The sequence below is a fragment of the Doryrhamphus excisus genome, chromosome 8 (genome assembly GCF_030265055.1).
Source record: "Doryrhamphus excisus isolate RoL2022-K1 chromosome 8, RoL_Dexc_1.0, whole genome shotgun sequence".
Lineage (NCBI taxonomy): Eukaryota > Metazoa > Chordata > Actinopteri > Syngnathiformes > Syngnathidae > Doryrhamphus > Doryrhamphus excisus.
Genome location: NC_080473.1, coordinates 10,582,958 through 10,595,378, shown reverse-complemented (window position 1 = coordinate 10,595,378; position 12,421 = coordinate 10,582,958). Strand labels below are relative to the sequence as shown.

Genomic DNA, 12,421 nt, shown 5'->3' with positions numbered 1-12,421 from the left:
GAATGTACTTCAGAAAGTGGGGAGTGGGGAAGAAGGACAATGAAGCCAAAAATGTCCCACTTCCACACTGAATGAGAGGAGATTTTTTTTCACCCAATCTCAGCCGTGGCATGTTGGCTCAGCTCTGGTAATGTCATCTAATTTTAGGCAAAATAATCTGAACAAGTATTTTCATCTTTTTTTATAGATACTAATATAAAAGCAACATTGTCTAAATAAATCATGAATCATGAAACATTTCCTATAAAATGCTGATGGTGTTACTATGGGATACCACAGTAAGGCATCAATTATATTACACCTCCTTTGGTGCTATAATGCAAGACTATTCATAAAGTGACAAAGGCTCACCAGGAAAAGGCTCTGCAGCTTCCTGTAGTCCTCAGTAGTCATCCGGCTCTCAAGCAGTGTCACCTCCATCCTGGTTCCCATGGTTACACTGCAGACCTGTCAATCAATCAACAGCATACCAACATGCGCAGTCTGCACTGAGGACCAATCACAGTGGGCTCGTTGTGACTTGATGAAGAAAATGAGATGTTCCAGACTTTAATAACCCCCGAGCCACATGTTCCACAGCAGGTTGTCACGCGCCACAATCATACCTAAGGAATCATTCTAAGAGGAGTTCGTTTTGTCAGATATTTTCGCAGTTGTGCGCCGAATAGCTGCTCAGTGTCACTGTCAAAGCTTGGAGCTTGGTTGTTAAAATCATGTCTTGAAGATAAGTTGACGAGGCAGCATGTTGCCGGACACAATGCACAGGGAATGTCAAATAGAATAAGATAGATAAGCAGCAGGTATTCTAGAACATATAAAAGGTTTGCTGTACTACCGAGTGTAATGATTTAAAAGCGCTGCTGATGTCTGAAGCATATGAGACATGATGAAAATGTTGCTTTATCTAATAAGCCCTTCAAAGGGTGGTAAAACAGGTTGACAGAAACATTTTATGAGGCGGATTCGGTGCAAGCGGCACCATATTGAGCTGAGATTTAGGCGACAGTGCCTGTAATGAAAGCTAAAGCAGTTCGCTGAAGCACGCATAAACTACAGCAAGATATTAAACTGTTCTGTTTAGGGTGACGACAATTTCCTTATGCTGTTTAGTGGTAAGCAACTCACTTGTGCCAATGGGAAATAAAGATGGGACTATGGTTGGTATATACATTGAACTGGTGGAATGTGCGTAATTTTTTACCTGAGATTGCTTAGATAAAATAAGCAAATTGGTCTACAGAAAAGCAAATTTATCTTAAATATATATATATATATTAATATTAATATGTAATATAATATTCATTCATTCATTCATTTTCTACCGCTTTTCCTCACAAGGGTCGCGGGGGATGCTGGAGCCTATCCGAGCTGTCTTTGGGCGAGAGGCGGGGTACACCCTGGACTGGTGGCCAGCCAATCACAGGGCACATATAGACAAACAACCATTCACACTCACATTCATACCTATGGACAATTTGGTGTCGCTAATTAACCTAGCATGTTTTTGGAATGTGGGAGGAAACCGGAGTACCCGGAGAAAACCCAGGAAGAACATGCAAACTCCACACAGAGATGGCTGGGCGGTGGAATTGAACCCTTGTCTCCTAGCTGTGAGGCCTGTGCGCTAACCACTCGACCACCATGCAGCTCTAAACATTCATTCATTCATTCATTTTCTACCGCTTTTTCCTCACGAGGGTCGCGGGGGGTGCTGGAGCCTACCCCAGCTGTCTTCGGGCGAGAGGCGGGGTACACCCTGGACTGGTCGCCAGCCAATCACAGGGCACATATAGACAAACAACCATTCACACTCACATTCATACCTATGGACAATTTGGAGTGGCCAATTAACCTAGCATGTTTTTGGAATGTGGGAGGAAAACCCGGAGTACTTCACCCGGAGAAAACCCACGCATGCACGGGGAGAACATGCAAGCTCCACACAGAGATGGCCGAGGGTGGAATTGAACTCTGGTCACCTAGCTGTGAGGTCTGCGCGCTAACCACTCGACCGCTGTGCCATCCAGATTGCTTGGATAAAATAAGCAAATTGGTCTATAGAAAAGCAAATTTATCTTGAAAATATTAATAAGTGATATAATATTAATATTAATAATAAGTAGTTAATAATATTAAATAAGTAATTAATAATATTAATATTAATATTGTGGATGAGATTCAAGATAATTGATTGATTTCATGTTTGAGATTGAACATCACTGACAATACAACTGCATTCAAGCTGGACACTCAAATTCAAACTTACCAAGAAATCTAACGTCTTCCAGTGGGTGTCCAAGTTTGGAAGGCGAATCGTCCCTGATGTTATCCAAGACACGTTGTATTCTTCAAATGCACAACGGTTCTTCGCCTGTGGCCTTCACTGTTCCACATGTACATTTGCTTGATTCCAGAAACATAAGCTGTGAGCACAAGAGACAGACAATCAACACCAACAAGCCAGGATGCTGCACAAACACACACACACAGATAGTTAACAAACTACCCCAGAATACCACACACCGCCACCCACGAACACACACACACACGCACAAGCACACATTTCGGTTCTTTTATTAGTCCGACTTGCCAAAGACCCATACAAGTTTCCTGGCAACCAAGTAGTCAAAAAGAATTGTGTTTACGAGTCCTGGCCCGATCGTCTGGTTTCAAGACAATGTGTGTGTTACGTCCATTTACGGATTAGGGCACTGGAGAGCAAAAGATCAGTGTGACAGCAACACACCCACATATACAATGGACCTACAAAATGCAACAACACAAAGAATGCCATTATAACATTTAACAAATAATACAAAAAATTTGGACTTGAGCAAACCTGAAAGTCGCACACACAAATGAACAAAGCGCTTTATTGGGGCCATTCAAATGCTTTAAAGAGGTTTCCTGTGGTCAGGACCTCAAAATTCTGTGGGAGGATTTGTGGAAGGGAAAACTAATAGAGATTTCCAGTCTGAACACCAATAACGGCTCCTGCAATACAGATATGATCTCCTCTCGCCTTCCCTTCTGCCTCAGTGACCACAATCAGTTCCTATGTGCGATTTAATGGCCTGGAATAACTTGAATTAGACGATTACGGCGGTCGTCAACGGTGACAGGATCAGAAAATTAAGTCTCAGCAATTTCAATAATAAAGCTTTCAAAATTAACGCTATCACAATTGGATTACAGCGGTGCATGTAGGAGCCAGCGCGAGGCTGAAAATAGCCCCGCGCAAATCCACCATGGAAAATCCACTATTATACAGGGAGAAGAATGAAGTTGCTGCAGTGGGAAAAACACGGGTATGGATCCTCATACAGGATGGAAGAAGGAGAAGGAAAGGGCAGTGGAGAGGAAGTGAAGTACTTTCATTCGGCACAAAGATTTACTTTGGAAAATCTTCCTCCAACTCTTTGAACTCTTAATAAGGAGTTGGGAGAAGAGTTGTGTTAGCATTTGATTGACCCACGCCTGCATCACAACTACTTTACTGGCTCAAATATAAGACGACCGACTTTTGAGACCTGTTTTTGGGGGAAAAACAATATGACAAAAAAAAGTCGGTGTAGCATAAATATTTTATGGGCGCCTCGATTTCTCTGATACGCCGTGTTACACCCGCAATGCCCACAAATGTAATACAAATCTGCAGCTTTGAATGTAATAATCCCGCAAATGTAATAAACTTAATAAAATTTGCCTACTGCAAATGTAATACTACATTTATTACATTCCTGCAAATGTAATAATTATTACATTTGCAGGAATGTAATAATGTTCCTGCAAATGTAATAATTATTACATTATTACAGGAAATTATTACATATGTGGGAAAGTGAAAAACTGTAAATGTAATAACTTCCCAAAATGTAATATGAGACAAAATAATGATCTTTGTGGTTGTTGTTGTTGTTTGTTCTTTCGTCTTTTAATGAGGGAGAAGGTGTAGATGTCATTTTGAGGATTTTAACAAGATAATTCTTTTTTTTCTTTTTTTGTGGAAAAAATATTATTCAAAGAGTATCATTTGAATACAATAAAGCAATCTTTAATAATTAATTTATAATTAATTCTAAATGAAAAAAGATAATTGTGATAATTGCAATTGTTTTAATAAATTATTATTACAGTAAACCTCGGATATATCGGACTCGGATATATCGGAAATTCGCTCACAACGGACAGATAAAAAAGAACCAATTTTTCTGTAATTCATTTCCAATAAAAATTCATTGCATATATCGGATTTTTTATAACGGATTTCGCCTATTTCGGACAAAATCTCCAGTCCCGTTCCAATGCATTTCCATTAAATTTCCCTCGCATATATGTATATATGCGGATGGCCGCATCGTGGCGCTCCGATTCGCCGAATCGTGACAGGCCGCTATACGACGTCATTTGCAGGGTTTGCAGCGTTTCCTGCGCGTCCAGGTACATTGGAAACATAGTCAAGGAAGTGCCTTTTTATAACGGATAAAATCCGATTTACGCATATACTGGATATAAATCCGATATATGCGTAAAACGGACATTTTCCGGTATACGCATATAACGGATTTCGCTTATATCGGACAAAACCAGTGGGAACAATTGAATCCGATATATCCGAGGTTTACTGTACTATTATTATTGTATTTCATTATTTCTTTGGATTATTTCTTCCCCATATACACACAAAAGCACACATACAATTAAACTGTATTATGGAAAGCAGGAAGTGAACAAATGAAACAGTTACTGGTTGTAAAAGTAAACTGTATTATTGAAAGCAGGAAGTGAACAAATGAAACAGTTACTGATTTTAAAAGTACCAGATGGAGGGGTAGGATTTAATAAGCTTTGCTTCTTCCTACTCCTTTTGGACATGTGGAACTGTGAACTGATTATGTGATGCACTCAATTGTAATCTGATGCATGTTCAAATGAAATAAAACCATCACCATTACCATTACAATAATATACCGTAGCTAAAACGCACATGTACGACCACAAACAAAATGTAATAATTCAGTATTTTATTACGTTTGCGGGATTATTACATTTAAAGCTGCAGATTTGTATTACTTTTGTGGTTTATTACGTCTGCGGGTGTAACACGCCGCCATAGTGCCGCCTGTCCAACATCCTCCCATGAAGTCGCCTGCTATCATACAAAGAAATAAACAAACATACACAAATTTGGTGTGACTTTGTTCGGATGTCTGTACTCTACTCAGAGACTTTGTCGTTATTCAAAGTCATTACAAATCTAATCGTGGCCTTAAGACTTCTGTCCAGCAGTGTAGATCACAGTGGTCGCTTGATTAGGATCATCTTTCACAAGAGCATGGGGCATCAATTGAAGAAGAGACAAAAGTCAGCAATGTACTGCAAATCTCAAGTACGGTCAAGTCAATTTATTTACAGAATGAAACCAGTGAACCAGTGATGGAGATCTTATGGCCAAGAACATCTTTATGGGGAGCTCACGAGAGGTCTTTGCCATAAAGGCAATGCTGAGCTTCCAGTGACTAGTTTGAAAGACGTTTACATGAGGAGTTTTTCGTCGTTCCAAATTTAATCTTTCTGAATGACAATTCTGAAAAAAATGGTATACATGGAAAGGAAAATTCTGGAGTTTTTCTTTCACGCCTTATTGGAAGTTTTTCATCTGTCCAGTCTTGAAATTATGTTCAGTTCTTTCCAAGTTTGGTTCAAAAACAGACTTTCCGCAGCAGTCCAGTGCTGATTGCTTGCCGCCATTTTTAAAACTGAGGAACGTCTCTAGCTGTGTGTTACCTCATGATACCTAAATCGGTTTAAGGAAAGGAATATTCCACCCCTGGGAAATCGATTATATGTCCAAACGTACTGGCACTTTTCTTTCAGAATGAGTTGTATACGAAGGTTAAATTATTTCCGTTTGAGCAAAAAAACTAATGCAATTGGAATATTTGATCCATGTATACGTGGCTTATTAAAGGGATAACACCAAATTTAAAACAGCTAAGAAAAAAGTGGACCAAAAAAAAAATCAGCTTTTAACTACATAAATGGTTAAAGAGTCTACCAAATCAATCAAACAGTCTCATGTTTCCTTCATCACACACTTTGTCAGTCTCTCTCTTTTATTGTCGCCCTCAGTGTCATATTCATGTGGAGACAAATCAACACTTGAGCTTGTGCTGTCCTCTTAGTCAAGATCCACTGGCAGACTTCAGTAAAAGTTGCTAGATTGATCACCTTTTAGAGCCCATCGGATCTACTCTGACCCCACACACCCCCAGCATGGACTGTTTTCTCGCTTGGTGTCGGGGAGAAGGCTCTGCAGCATCTGCTGTAGAACAACCAGGTTTAGAGTATTATTATTTATTTTAAATTATTTATTTGTACAAATTACTGTTTACGCTGTACATTGTTGTTCATATTTGATGTCATCTATTTATTCTCCATATTATTATTATTATCATTATACAGGAGCAAGACAATTACATTCCATTGGCAATTTCACTGCTGTGTTATTGTGCAATGACAATAAAGGAAGTCTATCTATCTATGTGCATTTATTTGTGTGCATTTTATGATGAGGGTGTGTACATGAAGCACAAATAATGGTTCTAAAGCATCCGTTTGCGAGATTCGAGCGTGGCCATAAACTAGCAGCACCACTGTATACGCCGCATGGTTCAAAAGTGACAAAAAAGTTGCAGCTTATTACGTTAGTTGAGTACTGGTGTTAACCTGGTGAGTACTGGTGTCCACTTATGTTGAAGGGACAGTAAATTTACACTATCCAAGCTGGACATAAGTGCTTCTTTAGCGTTGTCCCATGAAAAGATATAATACAATATTTGCAGAAATGTGAGTGGTGTTGTCACACACTGTAGTTAAGGATGGATAAAAACATTCATTCATTCATTTTCTACCGCTTTTTCCTCACGAGGGTCGCCGGGGGTGCTGGAGCCTATCCCAGCTGTCTTCTACGCAAGAGGCGGGGTACACCATGGACTGTAGGGTACATATAGACAAACAACCATTCACACTCACATTCATACCTATGGACAATTTGGAGCCGCTAATTAACCTAGCATGTTTTTGGAATGTGGGAGGAAAAACGGAGTACCCGGAGAAAACCCACGCATGCACGGGGAGAACATGCAAGAGAGACACAGAGATGGCTGAGGGTGGAATTGAACCCTGGTCTCCTAGCTGTGAGGTCTGCGCGCTAACCACTCGACCGCCGTGCCGCCCGGATACAAACATTCATTCATTCATTCATTCATTTTCTACCGCTTTTTCCTCACGAGGGTCGTGGGGGTGCTGGAGCCTATCCCAGCTGTCTTCGGGCGAGAGGCGGGGTACACCCTGGACTGGTGGCCGGCCAATCACAGGGCACATATAGACAAACAACCATTCACACTCACATTCATACCTATGGACAATTTGGAGTCGCCAATTAACCTAGCATGTTTTTGGAATGTGGGAGGAAACCGGAGTACCCGGAGAAAACCCACGCATGCACGGGGAGAACATGCAAACTCCACACAGTGACGGCCGAGGGTGGAATTGAACCCTGGTCTCCTAGCTGTGAGGTCTGCGCGCTAACCACTCGACCGCCCGGATAGAAACATAACAAAATAAATTAAATTTCTTTCTATATGTACAAGAGAGAATTTCTCTCTCAGGCAATAAAACAAGAGCTTTGAGATTTAGTCATTAATTAATACGAAATGGCTCTATGGTCAAAGGCAGTTACCATGGAGCTATGAATTATAGATGAAAAGACAAGGCCCAGCAGTGTCCAGCACTTTCTTAAGTAGGTGTGCAGGCATAATAATAACTTGGCTTCATAGCAAAGCCCTAAATTTTGGTATTGTCAAAATTGCAGTTGGTAAAAATGCAAAAGATATAAAGAGATTTAAAGTTGATGAAACGAGCTAAATGAAAATCCAGCTGTCAACTGCCTGATCTCGATCACCTGATACGTTGCGGCTGCAGCATTTCAAGATCTTACATCACTGTCTTGAAGGCCTTCGGTATCATGTTGATTTGGTGGATGAGCCCGTTGCCTGCCGACAAACACGTCGAGCATTCTGGGAGCGACCATGACAGAAACACAAGGACACGTACGTATGTCTGTCACCGAGCAAAGAAACCATGGCAACAATATTGATCCAGGAAACACTTTGATCTGCCTGGAAGGGAAAATGTCAGGCTTCAGAGAAAACAAGCCAGCGTGAATCCACTGGAAATGGGTCAAAGGAATTATTTAGGAAGGGCGGATTGCATAGGAAGCGAGGCCCTGTGATCAAACGACAAGCATTTTGCGTGGCAGCGACAGCTTGTGAGTGCATGCTGGCAAGCGCGGGTTTAAAATGATGTTCATAGAAGGAACATAAAAAGGAACGTCTGGACTGAGGGTGGAAGAAAAGAAACAATTGCCAAAAGTCCTAACACAGCAAATAGACTAGAAGCGGCGTCTTACTTTTCCATCTTTGAAGAAGGTTTTTGAGCGAGTCGCTGAAACTCTTGGAGCATTTCACTAAATCTTTCTTCTGCCTAACAAACACAGACTTTCAGCTCTGCTTCTTTCAAGGAAAGCAGTCATCATCTATCTACTTACCTGTCTGTTTTGATACCGCTATCTCCTGAAGATGGCGTTAACAATGTCTAGCATCTCTTTTATGGCATTGGCAATGTCTCTGGGGAGGACACAAACACACCGCCATGGTTAAAGAAAGACTTTATCGTCTTTGTTCTCAAGCTATAAATTACCGTTCACCTTTTCACCGTCTTTGCATTTTAACCCCTACAAAGTGCATAACTTTATTTTATTTTTTTAATCGAACTTTTTATTCAAAAGCCTTCAGCTGTGTAAGCAACTTAAGAAGTGACTCAGTCGGAGCGTTAAATTTAATCAAAATAACAGTGAAGTGTGCCAAAAGAAACTGTGTATACACATAATACTTAGACCAAAATGAAAGGAAAATGTCCGTGTCCAATGTCTAACATTGAAATAAATATTAATTTTACTAAACCAGCAGGGGGAAAATAATGCTATTATGAGAAAAACACTGGATGCATTGCTTTTAAACACAATAATTCATTTTCTACCGCTTATCCTCACAAGGGGCGAGAGGCGGGGTACAGAGATGCACAGAGATGGCGGAGGGTGGAATTGAACCCTTGTCTCCAAGTGGCGACATTCATTTCAACCGCTTTTCCTCACGAGGGTCGCGGGGGTGCCAGAGGCGCGATACACCCTGGACTGGTGGCCAGCCAATCACAGGGCACATATAGACAAACAACCATTCACACTCACATTCATACCTATGGACAATTTGGAGTGGTCAATTAACCTAGCATGTTTTTGGAATGTGGGAGGAAACCAGAGGACCCGGAGAAAACCCAAGAAGAACATGCAAACTCCACACATAGATGGCTGAGGGTGGAATTGAACCCTTGTCTCCTAGCTGTGAGGCCTGCGTGCTAACCACTCGTCCACCATGCAGCCCTAAACATAATCATTCATTCATTCATTTCTACCGCTTTTCCTCACGAGGGTCGCGGGGGTGCCAGAGCCTATCCCAGCTATCTTCGGGCGCGAGGCGGGGTACACCCTGGACTGGTCGCCAGCCAATCACAGGGCATATATAGACAAACAACCATTCACACTCACATTCATACCTATGGACAATTCTTTCTTCTTTCTTAATTTATTTCAGACATGCATACTATGTTACATTATTCTTTCTCACATATACACTTACAATATCTATTTATATATATATATATATACGTATATATATATACATACAGATATACATACATACATATACATACATACATACACACATATCTACATACATATATATATATATATATATATATATATATATATATATATATATATATATACATATATACACATACACATACATGCATACACACAACACCTCATTACTACACATGTTTGAAAAGGAGCAGGAAGAAGCAAAGCTTATTAAATCCTACCCCTTCTTCACGCCATAGCAGTTACCAATTCAATACGTTTTTTTTTTTTTTTTCACACATATAATCACAGAATCTTACATAAGACAAACAACAAAAGAAGAGTGGGAACATCGGACACCCCAGCAAAACCCCAGAACATTGCTGAAGCACACCACCAACCCCGCCAGTCAACCCACCTGGCCCCGACCCCAATTTGGAGTCGCCAATTAACCTAGCATGTTTTTGGAATGTGGGAGGAAACCGGAGTACCCAGAGAAAACCCAAGAAGAACATGCAAACTCCACACAGAGATGGCTGAGGGTGGAATTGAACCCTTGTCTCTTAGCTGTGGGGCCTGAGCGCTAACCACTTGTCCACCATGCAGCCCTAAACATAATCATCATATTTAATAAATATGCTGTCTTACTAAAATAGTATAAAACTGCAATTATACAAAATACATGCAAAATACATGTCAAGTAGTCATGAACAAATTATGAACCCATTTTTTTATTAATTAATTTGATTTTTTGGCCTCAGTTATTATTGAGGTGGGTCTGAAGTTTTGTGCAACAAATTTTTCCCTAAAAGAGTAAATTCCACATTGTTCAACTACATATATAGTATAAGTATATTTACGTTTTCGACTTACGGTGTACTGCAACCCTCCACATTGACACCCATTTGCCTGACTTGATGGTCTGCAGGAATCCCACTCTTCCACTGATCTCATCAGATACTGTACTGAGGATGTGTTTCAATGCCCATGTCCGCTTATTCGGTTCCTGGAACTCTGGCTCCTGCCTTTCAATACAGAACTCTGACAAAACACGCAGGGACAAAAGAAACACAAGTTGACTTTCACTCCTTTGAAGCTCTGACGTGAAACTCTGACAAAAAGCAGCATATGTGCAGAAATCATGTCTACTGTAGAAATTAAATAATAGGTACAGGATCAATTATACACTGATGAGACTGCGGTTAATTTAGGAGGAGAATCTATGAGGTCAGTAAAAAACATAAGTGTGTGTGTGTGTGTGGTGTGTTTGTGTATTCGTTAGTACCATCAATCACTCCACAGCACAAGGGGAAAGAAAAGAAGGAAGGGATTTGTGGAGAAACAGCGCCCCCCAGTGTAGAATTAAAGACGTATTTACCACAGTGGTTTTTTTTCCAGCATGCAATAAAGCTGCTTATTAACCTTGGTGGTATACATTATCTTACCTTTCATATCAGCTGCGGCCATGCGAAAGAGACACTCATTATAATTGATTTTTATGTTCTTCTTCTCAAGTAGCTTCAGCGCAAATTCCTGAGTCACTCCGGGGTTATCCTCCTCTGCCTTGAGACATAAAAATGACTTTTATAGTGAAGGATGGAGGTTTTACCTAAAAGTGGCAGTGCGTAAAATATGAATAAAGTAACAGAAGCATTTTTTTTACCTTAATAAAGGCGGCACGCAAAGTCTGTGCTGCTGACAGGTTGACTTTCTGCAACTGCAAGTCACAAAATACAAAAGAACATTTAGCCTAGCGCTTATCGGGTCTTTTGTAGTGAAATGTAATGCTGCAGTTAAACATTGTGTGATATCAATGGAGGACATTGGCTCTGTGGTATATACATTTCAATAGTACATGGTCTCCCCCAGAAGGTATTACTCTCAATATCATGTACCTTGCGGTCTCTCTGGACCAAAGTCAGCTGACCTAGAGTGTCATGACTTCGTACAGTCGGTCGCCATCTCATCTTTTCCGCTGCCGGAATGTCAATCTCAGTCTCACCATCGCCTGACCTTTCAAGGTTTCAAGGTTCAGAGTCTTCAATCTGTTCTGACGCATCCTTCTTCTTGGTGACAAAGATTTGGTTGAGGATGGTGGGGCTCTGAGGTACCACTGGACGGTGCCGCTGTTGTCATCCGATGTGTCGCTATTCTCGCGCTGTTGCCGCTGTTTACGTGGAGGTCGAGAGACTTTGTGACTTTGAGTCTTTTTGGGGCTGGGTAGTCTGTGCTGGCAGATTTTCAGATTTTCAAGGGGCAGGAAGTCACAGGGAAACAGAAGGTTCCATTTCCAGGACTGATCTGATACACTGGACTGTAGGCCAGGTCAATGGGCAGGCGTGGGGAACATCCAAAGATGAGGTAATATGAGGCACAGTTGTATGCATGAATAACTTTCGCCAACGACTCTTTCCAGTCATCCTTCTCCTTGTCCGCCAGGGTCCGTAACATCCAAAATCAGCTACGCAGCCCGTCTTCTGTCTATGATGTCATCAAGGAGTTGACTCCTTGAAAAATGTTAACACAAAACACGTTTTTATAGTTTTGCATACATAAAATGATCAATGAAATGGAGAAATTAACATTTGAAGGACACTATTTTCCTGTTTTGCTAGGAGTTATTTCTTGAATTTTGGCTTATTGAGTTGAGAAAGGGGTCGA

The 12,421-nt window shown here is 40.8% G+C and overlaps 1 protein-coding gene across 1 annotated transcript in view; it reads right to left on the bottom strand.

Moving 5' to 3' along the window:
* LOC131134353 (WD repeat-containing protein 49-like) overlaps positions 1-12,421 on the bottom strand; it is a 50,954-nt gene that overhangs the window by 23,594 nt on the left and 14,939 nt on the right. The window contains exons 4-10 of the mRNA XM_058079519.1: positions 11,656-12,267; positions 11,424-11,477; positions 11,206-11,323; positions 10,634-10,801; positions 8,612-8,690; positions 2,267-2,423; positions 352-447 (exon numbers count right to left, since the gene is read on the bottom strand). Of these exons, the coding sequence (XP_057935502.1) occupies positions 352-432 (81 nt within the window). The 5' untranslated portion in view covers positions 433-447; positions 2,267-2,423; positions 8,612-8,690; ... (2 more) ...; positions 11,424-11,477; positions 11,656-12,267. The remainder of the gene's footprint in view (positions 1-351; positions 448-2,266; positions 2,424-8,611; positions 8,691-10,633; positions 10,802-11,205; positions 11,324-11,423; positions 11,478-11,655; positions 12,268-12,421) is intronic.